A 16,827-nucleotide genomic window follows, 5' to 3' on the forward strand; every position below is an offset into this window, starting at 1 on the left:
GCTATGAACATAGTTGAGCACATGTCCTTGTGGCACGATTGAGCATCCTTTGGATATATACCCCAAAGTGGTATTACTGGGTCTTGAGGAAAGTTGTTTCCTAATTTTCTGAGAAATAGCCACACTGACATCCAAAGGGGCCGTACCAGCTTGCATTCCCACTAGCAATGCAGAAGTGTTCCCTTTTCCCCACAACCTCTCTAGCATAAGTTGTCATCAGTGTTTTTGATCTTGGCCATTCTTACAGGTGTAAGATGGAATCTCAGAGTTGATTTGATTTGCATTTCTCTAATGACTAAGGATGTTGAACATTTCCTTAAGTGTCTTTCAGCCATTTTAGATTCCTCTGTTGAGAGTTCTCTGTTTAGATTTGTACTCCATTTTTTTTAAATTGAATTATGTGATCTTTTGGTGTCCAATTTCTTGGGTTCTTTAAATATTTTGGAGATCAGACCTCTGATTTGGGGTTGGTGAAGATCTTTCCCATTCTGTAGGCTGTCGTGTTGTCTTGTTGACTGTGTCCTTTGTTTTATAGAAGCTTCTCAGTTTCAGGACGTCCCATTTATTAATTGGTTCTCTCAGTTTGTGTTGCTGAAGTCTGACCCCTTTGCATTCTGGACTTTTCTGTGCCTAGCTAACTTCAGGACCTTTGGGGAAGGGCTGCCCCAGTGGCTTTTCTGCTGTCATGCATAGTTTGGGTGTGTTTTTGTTTTACTGTTCTTCTAGTTAGGTAGCTCTGAAGCCATTCCATGGAAGCACAGACTGGTGTCTAGTCTCACAGGCAGACAGGAGTCATCCAGAAGAGAGTGTGGCCACAGGAGTTTGTGCTCTTAGGGCATTTGCCTGTCTATCAGGCTGGCCTCAGTGGTGTAGGAGGTCCTTCTGTTTATATGTTGCTTTTATTGGTTAATGAATAAAGAAACTGCCTTAGCCTTTTGATAGGGCAGAACTTAGGTAGGTGGGGAGAACAACTGAATTCTGGGAGGAAGAAGGCGGAGTCAAGGAGAAGCCATGGATCCTCTGCCTAAGACAGACGCCAGCTAGAATCTTTCTCGGTAAGCCACTGCCACATGGTGATATACAGATTAATAGAAATGGGTTAAATCAAGATGTGAGAGTTAGCCAATAAGAGGCTAGAACTAATGGGCCAAGCAGTGATTTAATTAATACAATTTCTGTGTGGTTATTTTGTGGCTAAGCTAGCCTGGTGACTGAGAAGAACAAGTGGGCCCCCTCCTTACAACACCTCAGCGTTCTCCCAGGTTCTGCAGGCCCAAGCAGAAGAACCTTTTGCTTTTTTTCCCCCAGTACTTGGGTACAACTTTAAGTATGTTATCTGACAGGCTTTTTTCAAAGTATGTCAGGAAGAAAGCAGATCCAACGAATGTTAAGATTATTGACATTTAATCTTAATATTCCTGTAGATTTACTCAAAAAACTTTTTGTTTGTTCTTTGATTTTTCGAGACAGGGTTTCTCTGTGGCTTTGAAACCTGTCCTGGAACTAGCTCTTGTAGACCAGGCTGACCTTGAACTCACAGAGATCCGTCTGCCTCTGCCTCCCAAATGCCAGGATTAAAGGCGTGCACCACCACCACCCCTGGCTTCAAGGAACTTTTTTTTTTTTTAAATGATATAAGTATAAGCAGTATGCCAGCTGGGCGCTGTTCTGAGCTTAACCAGGCTGGCCTCTGCTGTTGTTTGAAAGGTCATGGAGGCTGAACAGACCAAGACAAGGAGTGAACTGGTACACAAGGAGACAGCAGCCAGATACAATGCAGCCATGGGCCGTATGCGGCAGCTGGAGAAGAAACTCAAGCGGGCCATCAACAAATCCAAGTAAGTCTGGGCACATCCTTGCCTGGGTGGGAGCGGCTCTCTTCTGCATCTGCTCCCCCTGTATGTACTTTCACTGAAGGATTGCCTGGAGCTTCCTGCCTAGTGCCCTGTGCCCCTGTAGTCACACGTGACACTCCATAGTACTCCTGCTGCTGCTGCTATGGGCAAGGATGCTGGCGGGAAACAGGAGATGACACGGGAAAAGGAAATTCCAAAGTAAACCATTATTTGGCCTATTGGTTATGCTTTCGGGAGCTTGGTTTTTGTATGCTTGGCTTTGTAGCTGATGGTGTGGACTGGAGAAGGCCCTGTCCCTCAGTTTACCTATCAGCATCATGGGGGTGAGTTCTGCTCATCATTCATGGTCTCTATGGATCAATGAAGTAGCTGATGAAATGCTACAAGTTAGGGTAGCGGTGGGTGCTTTCCCCAAACCCTTCTCCGTGACACCCTCCTACATGTTGACAAAGTAACAATCGGTGGGAAGCACAGCTGGGAAGACTAGGTCCCTGCTTCATTCACTGGGTCTTTGAGAGAAAGAGCGAGCCAGAACTGGGACAGAAAGCATGTGCTAAACTATTGGCTATCTGCTCGTCCTGAGACTAGACAGCTAGAAGCTTGACAGAGAACCGGGGTTCAGGTAAGTAGGGGAAGGCGATATTAAAGGAAGAGGTGGAGCCTCCGTGTTCTGTACGTCCCATGTCTTCTCCTGGGCTTGCCTCTGCTTTCTGCCTGCTCCCTCCAACACACACACATCCGTACATCAGAGAAAATGCTTTGTTTGCCACTGCACTTTCAGGGGACACAGCTGGGAGAGGTGGTGAGGGATCCTGGAAAGCCCTTCCTTCCCCTATTGCAGAGGGAAAGCCTCCGTGCTTGCTTTGTCTGGTGTGAATATGTGGAGTTTTGTTGTAATATGAGCGGCAGGGCTGACTAGCTTATGCCCCGAAATAATTACATGGAAACTGTATTCTTTTAAACATTGCTTGGCCCATTAGCTCCAGCCTCTTATTGGCTAGCTCTTACATATTGATTTAACCCATTTCTAATATTCTGTGTAGCACCATGAGCTGGCTTACCAGGAAAGATCTTAACCTGCATCTGTCTGGAGTGGGAGAATCATGGCGACTCACTGACTCGGCTTCTTTCTCCCAACATTCTGTTCTGTCTACTCCGCCTACCTAATTTTCTGTCCTATTAAAGGGGCCAAGGCAGTTTCTTTATTACTTAACCAATGAAACAACAGATAGAAAGATGACCCACCTCCATCATATCCCCTTTTTCTGTTTAAATAAAAAAGGCTTTCATTTTAACATAGTAAAATTACATATAGCAAAACAGTTATCAAGCAAGAATTACAGTTACAATATTTGTATCTACTTTATCTTTTATCATAACTAAGGAAAACTAACTATAACTAACCATTCTTCAACTCCATCAAAGACTCCAGAAGGATATAATGCTACCTAAGTAAACAAGAAATCCAAAACTCTAGAAATGACAAAGACATCTTGCTGCCTGGACAGTCACCCAAAGTTCCTCTGTACCATTGGGGAATCCGTCTTCGGCCTACAGGCCCATAGTATCCAGCAGACATTTCCATGAAGCAGGAAATTCCAAAGACAGTTCAGTCACTTTCTGCTGTGTCCTGCAGAATGTCTCGTAGACTCTTTCATGAATCAGGAACCCTGAAAGACCATCTCACCTTTAGGCAAGTTCAGTAGTCCTCTCTCTGTGGGTTCTCTGTGTCCAGTTTATGCAAAAGTCCAGGCAAGTGCAGTTTCTTGCCCAAATGGCTATCAAACTCCATAAGGAGCCTCTTCGATGCCCATCTTCCTCTTGAAGTAGATTGGTGCTGCCAGGAGCAGACGTGTCTCATTGTCATGAAAAGTCCTAAGTTATTAAAATATTTTAAATGCCATATTTTGCAGTCTTTGAAAGATATGAAGAATGCCTATTTAACTGAAATATATCTCTATATATCTAGAAACTCTAACATGACTACAAGCTTGACTATTATCGATGATTATCCATTAACAACTTATATTTCCTAATTATACATTACATTCTTAAATGAACTACACAATCACAATACCTTAATATCAGAAATACACATACATATAACAAAATTGACCTTAAAATCCACACCAATGTAAATTATTTATATCTATATCATATCCCCCTTTAAATGTAAAAGAACATTTATAAATCATATTTGGGAACATGGGTGTAGTTTTTTTCTCTCCAAATTGTTTCCTGTTGAATGGGGGCGTCATTATTTAGATCTTTCATGGTGTAACCTGTGTGCCAGGGTCATCTCAGTCGGCAGTTGAGTGAAATAATTTTCTGAAGGTGTTTACAGCAACCTTTCAGGAGGGCGTGGTCTATCATACCATATTGGGATAGATGCAATCCATAGGGTCTCATCTTTTGTGAAAACAAAAGAAGACCCTCTCCAAAGCATCATATCCTTAGACCCAAATTCTGAAGTCATAATACCCTTATGATATCCATTCTGGTTTAGTTTGGCAGCCCATATAATGAAATGTCTCTCTGTATTTAGCTCCTTTATAGTCAAAAAATTTAAAGAAAACACAATGTACATAATCCAGACTCTCTGTGAATTTTCCATTGTTACGTGGCTTATTTTTTATTTCTTTTAATCTATATCTGTACTCTCTTTAAAGACTTTACCTTTTTTTTTAAACCATTAACTTTATTCTCTATATTTTTTTTCTCTCTCTCAATCCTATATACACTCATCCAACAGTGTGATCTTTTATGTCTGAATCTGTTTTATTGTGAATTTGTAATTTTTTTACTATCCAGGAGCATTTTTTAAAATGTTAAGCACTTCTTAAAAACTTAAGTTGCACCATGTAGGGGTAATACGGTACTGCCTGTTTACTGCCAGTCTAAACTTTAACTGCATTGTTATGGTAATTATGGTAGTTCCTGCCTGAGACCCTCACAGTTTAGCATGGTGGAGTTGAGCCACTCCTGCCTCAGAACCATTTGGTGCCCCTGAGCCACACACAGTTCCAGGCACACAGCAGTCTACATTGCCATCAAGCAAGCCGTAGCACTTTACTCCAAATGCTCCATTCAAAAGCTCTGTCTCCCACAGGAGCCAGACAGAGATCACAATGGCGGCACAGCCCAGAAAGCTGGCATTTTAAAACAGCCAGTTTTTTCCTGCTGTTGAGTCAGGACAATTTCTTTGCAGCACGCAACCCACAAACAGCAAAAAGCTGTCTTAAATTCTCTCTCTCTCCTTTTCAAGCCCTCTCAGGTTTTACGAGTTCATTAGCACATTGGGTGCCACTCTGTAGTGATGAACAGCGGGCTGCGTCCCACCACCCGGCTAGCTTTACATCCGAAATAATTACATGGAAACTGTATTCTTTTAAACATTGCTTGGCCCATTAGCTCCAGCCTCTTATTGGCTAGCTCTTACATATTGATTTAACCCATTTCTAATATTCTATGTAGCACCATGAGCTGGCTTACCAGGAAAGATCTTAACCTGCATCTGTCTGGAGTGGGAAAATCACGGCGACTCACTGACTCGGCTTCTTTCTCCCAGCATTCTGTTCTGTCTACTCCGCCTACCTAATTTTCTGTCCTATTAAAGGGGCCAAGGCAGTTTCTTTATTTTAACCAATGAAACAACAGATAAAAAGATGACCCACCTCCATCAGAGTTTAAAGTCCATGGTGCCTTCTGTACAGTCCTCTCACATTTGACCTGCTCACTCATGACTAACCTGTTAAGGAAATAAACTCCTGTGGCCACACTCTGCCAGCCTGGATGACTCCTGTCTGCTTGTGAGACTAGACGCCGGCTGTGCTTCCATGGACTCGCTTCAGGGGCTCTAGTGCCTTCCCCTCCTGCTTTGGTCACACCTGCTTCCCTTGTTCATCTTTGACAAGTTCACATTTCCTTCACCTGGGAATCTCATACACCTACCACACTTTCTCTGCACCTTGGCTGGGCTGATATCCACCCTCATTTAACCACTTATACCCACATTTCAGATTTTCCTTACACACCAAAGGGGTCCTCCAATGTATTGTCATCAGCAATTACAGATGCAGGACTTAGGAATTTGATGGACAAGAAATAGCTCAGACACCAAAGTTGCTATAAAGTGCCAGCTTTTGGTCTGACCCAGAGTCCAGGGGTCTTCTCTCTCTCCTTGCCTGTAACCTGGTTAGCTCACCAACACCTAGCCGTAATCACTGTACAAGAGGACGAATCTGAGGTTGAGGATGTGGTGGCCCTGCTATACCCAGCTGACAGGGAGTGGTATTGCTTTCTTTTATAGCTGGTCCCAGCGGAGGAAGCGTTTTCAGCAGCCTGTTCCTCAGTCCCATCTTCTTTATTGGTCAGTAGACCCAAGCAGTCTCCTAGGGTAAAAGGAACCAGGATGCAAGGTTTCTAAAAATTTGAGATGGGAACGAGAGGCCTTGGATGAGCCAGGAGCTCTGCTGTTGTCTGTGGCTGCCATGGCCTGACTAGCTGTAGCGGATTTATCTATAGGAGTTGACCATAAGATCATATTCTTACCATTTCTTCCTGTCTTCTACAGGCCTTATTTTGAGCTCAAGGCAAAGTACTATGTGCAACTCGAGGTATGTGTGACCTTGGATTTGTCACTGCCCCCCCCCCCCCCAACCACTCAACTCTAGTGTGGTGCAGGCCTTTGACCCCTGTGAGGGAGGATAGGGAAACACGTTCCTCCACCTCGTACTCAAGAGGCCTTGGGCGTTGTGAGTCGTCTGGAGCTATTTGCCGCTCACTGCTCACTGGATGGTACTAACTTAATCGATCTTGGTGTGAGTGCCTAAGACAAGCGGTCCCGGAAACTTTTGTAGTAGAGTTCCCAGGCTCTCCATTTACTTCCAGAACCTTTGGGGATTGGGTCAGCAGTCTACACTGGAAGTGGCTCTACAGATGATTTCAAATATGGGGCCAAGAACTTGTCTGTGACCAAGTGTACGGTTCCTTCCCTGAGGGCTACATTCCATTAACAGCCGTTTCTGCATATTTCGTGTCACATGGACTGGTGTTGAGATGATAGTCATTTTCTTTACAGTGAATGGTTAGCCACAATAAAAGTAACTGGATCCTCCTTAGGTCATGTCTTGGGTGTTGTAGAAAGTTCTGTTGTAGTCATCTGTAGCCCCTCTCTCAGTGGGGACATACAGAGCCACTTGGCTTACCAGGTCCTCCATCTTTCCAATCAGCAACTGAAGAAGACAGTGGATGACCTTCAGGCCAAGCTGGCCCTGGCAAAAGGCGAGTATAAGGCAGCCCTGAAGAGCCTGGAGAGAATCTCAGATGAGATCCATGAGCGCCGGCGTTCCAATGCCATGGGGCCTCGGGGCTGTGGCGTGGGGGCTGAGGGAAGCAGCATATCAGTGGAGAAGCTGTCTGGGAGCAGACCTGAGCCTGATGCCATCTCTGGTGAGTCTGGCCAGCGGGGACCACACAGCATATGTGATCTGCTTTCAGGGCCCTCTTGTCCCACAGGCCCCATCTTTTGCCCATCACTAAAGAATTGGAGAGTTGGGCAGCCCTGCAGGCTATCTGGTAATTTCTCATGATTTGTGGGACACTATGTTTGTCGGATTGCTACTGAATGTTAGCATTCCATGATCAAGTATGTTTGGGAAATGTTCCAGCTCTATCCTTACCCTTCTCAGAGAGTCTAAGTTCACTTTAGAACGTTCAAGACTTTAAGACGTTCTGAGGGAAGATTAAAAGGGACTTGGGACCCAGATCTGATTCAGACCCCACTCCACCACGGCATGGAGTGGGCCAGCTGGGGTCTTGGTGTATTAGCTGCTTCAGCTGTGTGAAGGGGATAGTGTTTTCTCTGCTGGGTAGACTGGTCAGGAGGGTTGTGAGAAGTGACACCTAGCAGCTCTTCCTGGGGTCTGAGCACATGGGTCTCTTCTGTCCAAGGATATCCTGTGCAGATAGAATAGAGGACTGACCTAGTTTCTGTTAAGAAAGCTACCCTGTGACAGTGAACACTTTGCAGCTTCTCTTTTCCTGTGGAATAATCCATTGTGGCTCTTTTAGGCACCTTCCTCAGCAATTCTTTTTTCTTTTCCTTTTATTAGTATTATTTTTAAAAATAATTTGTGTATGAGTTTTTCCTACATGTATCTACGTATACCACATGCTTGGTGTTAGGATACTGGATACTCTGGAATTACAGTTGTGAGCTCCCATGTGGGTGCTGGAAATCAAGCCTGGGTCCTCTGGAAAAGCAGCAGGTGCTCTTAACCACTGAGCCCTCTCTAGACCCATCCTCAGTAATTTTTTTTAATATTTATATATTTATTATGCATACAATATTCTGTGTGTATGCCTGCAAGCCAGAAGAGGGCATCAGACCTCATTACTGATGGTTGTGAGCCACCATGTGGTTGCTGGGAATTGAACTCAGGACCTTTGGAAGAGCAGGCAATACTCTTAACCACTGAGCCATCTCTCCAGCCCCCATCCTCAGTAATTCTTGAAGGCCATCAACAAAGGTTGAATCGCCAGGTTGAAGGGAAATGAAACTATAATGTAATCAATAGCTATGAATGAGTTGTTTTATATCACTTCATTAATCCTGTACGTAGAGCATTTGAGCAGTCAGGTAGCTTGACGAGGCCACACAGTCAACAGTGGGGTCCGGATCTGAACTCAGTCTGTCTCAAGCAGTATAGTACTTATAGCAACCCTCTCTGGAATGCTACACGATCATTTTTAAAGACGCTATAGGCATAATGAGAACTAGGAAGGATCTTAAAGTGAGAATGCAGGCTGAGAGGCTCTGAAAACAAGAATGGTGTGTCTCTGAGCCTTGGTTATTCTGGTTCACAAACAGGCACATCCAGATCACTGTAAATGAGTTCTTTGTTGCAAACAGTGGTCTAGGCAGGCTTATGAGATCAAAAGTTACTTACAGACATACACTCCATGCAGAGCTGCCCTTTCCAACAGCAACTGCTGCTTATGCTGGAAGGAAAACCTTCAGTCTTCATTTGTAAGATTGCCTCTGTAGGACACATCACAAAGGGCTAGTGTCTAAATTTATCTCCCCTTTTCTTCAGTGCTGGGAAGTGAAATCAGGCCTTTGTATATGCTAGACATGTGCTTTACCCTAGCTATCCTTTCTCTAGGTAGCACCTGCTGGCATAAAATTATAAAGCAGGAGTTAATTTTATTTCTAGAACACTGACTTTCCATGGGACCTAGCAGGAGGCGAGTCAGAAGGCTCAGGACGGTTGCAGAACCTGCACTCCATGCTGTGGGACTGCCTGCCTGCCTGCCAGCAGAGAGCTTGTCTGCAAGCCTTTAGGGACCCAGGCTACTTGTTAGCAGGCTCCATGTGACGGATGTTCTCACCCCACAGTGGCTTCCGAAGCCTTTGAAGACGACAACTGCAGCAACTTAGTGTCTGAAGATGACTCAGAAACTCAGTCTGTGTCCAGCTTCAGTTCAGGACCAACAAGTCCATCTGATGTGCCTGACCAGTTCCCTGCAGTGGCAAGGCCCGGCAGCTTGGATCTGCCCAGCCCCGTATCCCTGTCTGAATTTGGAATGATGTTTCCAATACTGGGCCCTCGAAGTGAATGCAGCGGGGCCTCCTCCCCTGAATGTGAGGTGGAACGAGGTAAGTTCGACCCCTGGCACTCTGCCTGGCCAGCTCCAATTGTTACAGAATTTAGGCCCCGAGTATCTTCTTAGAACAATCCCCTTGGCAGGTTCCTGCTAGAGAGGTTTACTTCCTAACTGCAAAGTAAGGATAGTAAATCTCATCTTAGGATACACACTAAGGGATAAATACAGTGTGTTATCCAATGCTGGAGAGCCTGAGATGCACGGTGGGTGGCAGTGGGAATCGTAGAGGGCTTAGGGGGCTGGAACTGTCAGCTCCCATTCGGCAACCTTTGTATCTCTACAGGAGACAGAGCAGAAGGGGCTGAGAATAAAACGAGTGACAGAGCCAACAACAACCGTGTTCACGGCAACAGTGGTGGTGGCAAGGGGAGGAGCCAAAGCAGCACATCCCCTGAAGGCCAGGCCTTGGAAACCCGTATGAAGCACCTCTCCCTACAGTGCTCAAAAGGAAGAGATGGGATTATCGCTGACATAAAAATGGTGCAGATTGGCTGACTCACCCAGGGCTATGGCCCACGTGCAAATCACATTTATACATGAAACTTGAGAAACATCGTGCCAATACTCATTTAACATAAGCCAGATAGTATGCATTTACTCTAAACTGCACTAACCAAGTTTCAGTGACCTTGAGGGCTGAAGCATTTCCCTCTGGTAAGAGCTCTTGGGCTGGTGTTTTTCAGAGCAAAGCCATCACAGGTAAACTGTGACCAGGGTCACAGCCTTTGCGGAACGTTCCCTTGTAGCGGCAGTGTAGAAGCAATAACTAGTTTCTGTGAAAGAAGCCGAGCCAGGAGGGGAACTGGACACTTAACCAGACTGGGGTCACCAGCCTACATCTCTATCCCTCTATTTGGGGAAACTGAGATGTTCTCTCCATTATATCACAGGGCACCAAAATAATTTTAAAACTCACACAAACAGAAACTCAAGTGTTCAGAACACATTGTTTTGACCCAGTGAAATCTCAAAAACAATGCCAAGAACACAATTTCATCTTCATCACCTCTGGTGCAGAGAGGGATTTAAAAAAAAAAAAAAAAAAAAAAAAGCATGTCTTCTGGGACACCCATTATAACCATTTCCTATGAAAGGTACCATGAACTGCACTTTTTGGGGGTGGGAAAGGTGACTGAATGCCAATATGGGGATGGGGAATGAGGGAGCAGGAACATAGCATATGGGGTTTGTGGTTGCAGGAGGTTTACAGCCTAACTTAGCCTGCCAGCCGAGGGGGTTTATTCTAGAAGTGCATGCCACTGTTCTATCTACTGAGACTATTTAAGGTTTATGCTGCACCTAGTATTCTTTAGAGGGAGTAGGCATGTGCTGGCAGGGGCCGGGAAATAGAAACAGTGGATGTTATGCCAATAGTAGTGTTTAGACTCTTCGTGTTTATACTTATGCATATTTAGGGAACTGTATTTTATTTGTCCTGTTTTATCGATTTGGCTTTTCTGAAGAAAGCAACCCCATTTCAAATTGTCTTTTAATTATGTCACAGCTTGTATATTTTAGCCACGTGTGTATAGCTTCATACAATAGTGATTTCTTCTTTTTTATTGATGGATACAGTATCCTAATTACAAGGTTATTTTGTACTTAATACCTTGAGGGTAATAAAAACTAAGAAAACTTTGTGACTTCTGCTGAGAAAGCCACTGTTGTGTCTTCCACTCTGGATGTCACTTGCTTTGTTAAGAAGGACCATGGGATGCTGTGGCCCTCTGCTGTCATCCTAAGGTCTGAATTAGAATTCCACCTTTGGTGTTACAAAGGGGAGCACCGAGGAGAGACAGAGGCAGGCAGCCACAGGCCCAAGAAAAGAGGGTCTCTGCTTCACTGGTCAGTGTAGTCTTCTGGGGATGGCTGGGGTGGGGAGCTACAATCCTGCAATATGGGTTCCTCTGACTCAGTCTGGCTCTAAAGTAGGAAGCTGAGAGTATTGGGTTTTAATGTATATGCTACACACTGAAATGTGTTGTGGGATGACATCCTAGTTAGCTTTGCCTATTACTGTTAGTCCCTCTCACATTACCTCAGGAATGTTTACAGCTGTGTACTCTAATGTTCAGGATTCACCACAGGATCAAGTACCTGTCACCCTGAATGTTGGTCCTGACATCTGCCTTTTAAGTTGGAGTCACATGGTAAAATCTCTTGAGTATTTATGGCAGATGGATTTTGTGTTGGGAAGCATAGCACTATATCCCTTACTTGAGCACTGGGGCTTCATAATCTGTCTCCTACATCAGGAAGGGAATGCATGAATGACCTCTGACCCTGGCTCCTGTCTCATCACTTCCTCTCACGTGCCCAAGTGAGACACAACAGTGTGCTATCATTGTTATTTTGACTTCTTTACTCTTCTTGTTCGTCTTTATGGTCACCATGTCTGAAATTCAGCTACTAACCAATTTCAGTTTTTGGCCCTCTTGGCTTTTTTTTTCCCCTAAGGTGACCACGAACCATGTGCTACTAATTTTAGGGTGTCACCTTTTCTAGATAATTTGGATAATTTTCTTTTTTGTGTCAAGGGGGGAGTTTCTTGAAGCTCAACATCTATGCATGTACTGAAGTGAGATAACCCGAGCCATCCCCTCCTCTTACTAGCAATTTCTAATTTTTCCCTTTTTAAAAAATCTGTTCCACTATTGTGTCACCTTCCTACAACACAGATCCAACTGTCAATTCCAGCCTGCTGTCTCCACATAGAAAGGATTGTAGAAATAGTGCCTACACTTGACTTCTCCATGGAACTTGCTTACAGGAATCAATACTGTTTACATATAGGTCTTCTCCACTGGGTTTTTGTTTTTGTGCTGTTGGGGACTGAACCCAGGACCTTGGGCATACTAAGTGCTGTGCCAATGAGCTACCTCTCAGCCTTCTATTAGGTTTTTTAATGCAAAAATTAACCCTTATCCTCACATTTCAAGTTTATATGGCTAAATCAAAAGTCCTAAGAGTTTAGTTAAAGTAAAATTTCTAAGAGTTTAGTTAAGTAAAATTTCATTGATAAATACCTTCCAACTACTGAATTAAGATATCCTTGAAGCACAGGCCTTTAATCCCAGCACTCAGAAGGCAGAGGCAGGTGGATCGCTGTGAGTTGGAGGCCAATCTGGCTTAGAGAGTTCCAGGACAGGCTCCAAAGCAACACAGAAACCCTGTCTCAAAACTTAAAAAAAAAAAAATCATCGAAGCATGTATTTTCAATATACATCTGTCTTTTACAAAAAGCACAGTAGATTAACTCAAATCAAGTTCTGGAGATTAAACTATATAATTTCCATAAGTATAAATATTTTATTTCAATTAAAGGCAGTAGAAATAGTTTTGATAATTATAAAGTAGAGACAATAACAGATCCCATCCTATTTTTCAGAATTTTAAAATCTTGAGCATCATTCTGCATTGTATGTAAACAAATGGGAACTTACACAACACTAATTCCTGGTAAGTCACTTTTTATGAATGCTGTATAACTCGACCACCACATACTAAAGTCTCAAGGACTCTCCAAATTCCTGTTATGAAAGCACAAACTACGGAGCAGTTTAAAACTCTATACACTAAACTTTAACATTTCCAGTCTCAGATTACTACATTTCACCAACCTAAGAATTAAAAAATGGCAACAATAAATATACCTCAGCTCTCTCTCTACAATGAATGATGTATCTAATACTGAGAAAAGCCTGAGCATCTTCATGCTAAGCTAAATGGTACTTTTTAAAGCTTTATTCTTTCATAACATCTAGGCAACAAACATTTAAACACACAATGGAAAATTCAAATTAGTTATAATGGCATGATTCATTTGGTAATTAGTTGCCTCAGATGTATGGTGGGATTCAACATGAACAGGTTAAACTTACGTGCTCTGTAAAAACGGGAAACATAATGTAAGGATTTCAAAATACTAAAATAGCCTGCTCTTGCATTCAGTGGATCTGTGGCCCTTGTTGTCCTCATCTTGTTTCAGTTCCTTTGTCCTGTTAGCAAAAGCATCTCACAGTGATAGCTAAATCTAATCTGTAACCATATATAATTTTTATACAAAGTTAGCCCCTAAATACATGCCAACTCTGTATGCACAAAACCATGTAAACAGTACCTGTAAGATTAAGGTAATTCTATGTACAGTTCCTAGCAAACAGCATGACAAGTACCAGATTTCACTGTAGCATGTCTTTGAATTCCATTCTGATGGTTTACCATCATAATTTGTCTCTGTCTGAAGAGCCGATGACTGCAAAATATAGAATCCAGTAATAGCTGAGATTTCTCTATCACTGGAGTTGTGTTGTCTTGATGGGGACAGTACTATTAAAGTCCAAGAAAAAAGGTCCTTCTTGTTTAGGCAAAAAAGTACTTGGGATGATATTAAAGATTCCAGCAGGAATATTTTCCAATTCTAAGTAGCAAAATCCACACCTATATTGAAGGAAAATGAGAATAAGGTTATTATGTGACCATAATGTCACATAAAGTGTACACTGAACACAAACAAAATGCCACTGTTACCTATAGTCACCACTAGATTTCCTCTGAAAGCCATGAGGACCAGGATCTCCCGTTATGGAAACTGCTACCACCTCAAATCCAACACTGTATTGCCTGGTATTAGAAATCAAACAGCATTGCTATGTTAGTAAACAGTTTAAAAGACACTGCAAGGTGCAGGTGAGCTATTAAAGTATGTATGTGTGTGCTCCACTCGCACCCCAAAACTCTGCATACTGTTTTTACTCACAATTTCTATCTAGTTTTAAAATGGAATCCATAAAGACTAATAATGCATCAAGCTTACCTTAACACAGACTTTTGCTTTTTGCGACAAGGTCTCAGAAAATAACCCTGACTGTCCCAGAATTCACTATGTAGACCAAGCTGGCCTCGAACTCAGATCTCTCTGCCTCTGCCACCTGAGTGCTGAATTAAAGGCATTGTGCCATCACTCCCAGCTAGATTTTTTTTTAAACTACAGGCTCCCCAGGGAATAATATAAAAGATAAAACATCATTTAACATAAATTTCTAGATGAAAGACTGTCATTTTAACTGACAGAAACCCCTACAGAACAGAAGAAAGCCCTCAAAATCTAAATTCACAGAATAGTTAGTATGTGACTCATATGGCATTCCAAGACACACTCATTCACAGAGAAAAAATGCTGAACTGCATTTCATACCAGATACCTGTGTTATATTCTAGAAGTTACTGTTTACTTTTAACATCTAGTCTGTAATCTAGAACTGACTTTTAGGCCTAGTGTGAGCTAGGTGAAGTTACTGTCATACATGGACACTTACTCAGGGCTGACCTCCCCTTTATAATACCGTAATTATCAAAAATACTTTGCCTATGTTTGCATGGATTTGTTTCCAAACGTTGTTCCCTTAAGATCAGTTTTAATATATCCTCATTAATTTAAAACTAAGGATTCTAAGTTAGTAAAAACATAGCTCAGTGCTAGAGTGGTTGCTGACAAACACAAAGCCCTAGGGTCATCTGCAGCACGAAAAGAAAAAGGCAGCTACGAATCACAAACCTTGGTCCTCTCAGTTCAATCAGTAACGGTCCAGTTTTATCTACATGGAACTGGTAGATGGGGTTATTTTTGTGAGTCTCCTGAAAATTTCCACATCCTCCAGCACTCTGACCACTCCACTTTCCATTAATCTACAAAATAAAGTTTGTCATAACAAAATTTCACATTCTGATTCCACCATAGTTTTAGTATGTTTCTCCAATCTTTGTCACTGACAGCCTGTCGTCCTTCAGCCGTTGCTTTACTATACTCCGCCTCTCACTCAGTTAAATTGTTCTCCCTACCAGGAATTCTCCTTAGACTCTTCTGCATATTTATTTTACCCACACTGCAAACTATTTTCATTCTGATAAGCAAGGCTATCCTAATCCTGTCTCTAGAATTACTTGTTTTCTATTTCCATAGAAACAATGTTGCTCACTGATCTTTTATTCTAACCAAAATAGGCAAACACTTTTTCCCTTTATTTCTGTAAAATCCCAGGAAGTATTTTAATGGCAGTGAAATGGATTTCTAAAAAGCTAAAAAGAACAGTGAGATTACAACCCACAGACTTTCTTACCCGTTTTGATAGGGTATATGGTGAAGGGATCTTCGAAAAAGTAAAGCTGCACGCTGAATATACCTAGATTTAAAAACATGGTAAGGCCCACAAAAGATTATTCTGAGAAACGGCACAGGAATTAATCACAATGATTAAGGGAATACACTGGATCTATTCTACGGCTAAAATACTAGTTGGGATCAAGTCAGACTTAAGTAACCAGGAACTAGAGGATTCTGGCTTAGTCTGTTACTGTGTATGACTCAGGACAATTTTACCAGCCTTAGCTTCTGCAACTGGGGAACGAAGAAGCAGGCAGATTTCTGTGAGTTCAAGGCCAGCCTGGTCTACAAGAGCTCGTTCCAGGATAGGCCCCAAAGCTACAGACAAACCCTATCTCAAGAAAAAAAAAAAAAGACATTCCATTCAAATTGAACTTCTTATATGTGACAAACAAATCTATGTACAACAGAAGGACAGTGACCTTTGAAGCAATATAAGTAAACAGTTGGAACTGTTTTCTTTGAACTTGAGATTCTCAAGTTTTACAGGTGTGTGCTGCCATCATTGTGGCCTACTGAAAGCTGCCATTTAATTGCACTTATTAATTCAATATACCACATTATCTCAGGAATAAACCATCACTATGAAAATCTGTTTACTTAAAATATTATTCAAAGTACAACTTATATTTTTACAGGAAGCATAATTATTTAATAAACATACAAAAACAAAATGATTTTCAGAAATCTTTTCTCTAGCACTTTAGAAGCTGAGGTCAGAGTATATGAATTCAACACCAGCCTACATAGTGACCTTGAAGCCATACAGCAAGACTATCTCAAATGGCCCCACTTATAAAGCAGAACACGGCATAGACCCTTCATTACTGTATTTTGTCACTGCATGGCTGGTTCATGGTTGGTGAATTTCTTACCCGGACTGTGTAATGAATTGTGTTCTGTTTCTCATACTGAGAAACCACTAAGGTAAAGGTGTGAGTCCCAGGCGTGGTCAGCTTTATCTTAGTCAGGTAATGAGGACTGTTGATCCGAATCCCATCAATGTATGGAGGTGGGTCAGCTGCACACACATCGAGTTTATAGAAAAGATTTTCAGAGCCAGGATTAGCTTCCTTGGAGGTTAACATTTTTTAAAGATACAAAACGTTATATAAAGACATCTATTTAGCCCTACCCCAG

General features: G+C 42.4%; 2 protein-coding genes across 3 annotated transcripts in view; one reads left to right on the forward strand and one right to left on the reverse strand.

The window, feature by feature from the left end:
• Positions 1-11,164, forward strand: part of Sh3bp5 (SH3 domain binding protein 5) — a 71,302-nt gene extending 60,138 nt beyond the window's left edge. Inside the window, exons 5-9 of the mRNA XM_057769193.1 lie at positions 1,708-1,838; positions 6,430-6,472; positions 7,088-7,307; positions 9,256-9,516; positions 9,808-11,164. Coding sequence (XP_057625176.1) covers positions 1,708-1,838; positions 6,430-6,472; positions 7,088-7,307; positions 9,256-9,516; positions 9,808-10,019 — 867 coding nt within the window. The 3' untranslated portion in view covers positions 10,020-11,164. The remainder of the gene's footprint in view (positions 1-1,707; positions 1,839-6,429; positions 6,473-7,087; positions 7,308-9,255; positions 9,517-9,807) is intronic.
• A 44-nt stretch (positions 11,165-11,208) lies between these two features.
• The window catches only part of Capn7 (calpain 7), a 37,769-nt gene continuing 32,150 nt past the window's right edge, over positions 11,209-16,827 (reverse strand). The window contains exons 17-21 of one of the 2 annotated variants that reach the window (XM_057769190.1): positions 16,563-16,708; positions 15,644-15,706; positions 15,082-15,212; positions 14,055-14,147; positions 11,209-13,964 (exon numbers count right to left, since the gene is read on the reverse strand). In XM_057769190.1, the coding sequence (XP_057625173.1) occupies positions 13,820-13,964; positions 14,055-14,147; positions 15,082-15,212; positions 15,644-15,706; positions 16,563-16,708 (578 nt within the window). In that variant the 3' untranslated portion in view covers positions 11,209-13,819. The remainder of the gene's footprint in view (positions 13,965-14,054; positions 14,148-15,081; positions 15,213-15,643; positions 15,707-16,562; positions 16,709-16,827) is intronic. The other variant, XM_057769191.1, reaches the window with a different exon arrangement.

Source organism: Chionomys nivalis, chromosome 5 (genome assembly GCF_950005125.1).
Source record: "Chionomys nivalis chromosome 5, mChiNiv1.1, whole genome shotgun sequence".
NCBI classification, from domain to species: Eukaryota; Metazoa; Chordata; class Mammalia; order Rodentia; family Cricetidae; genus Chionomys; species Chionomys nivalis.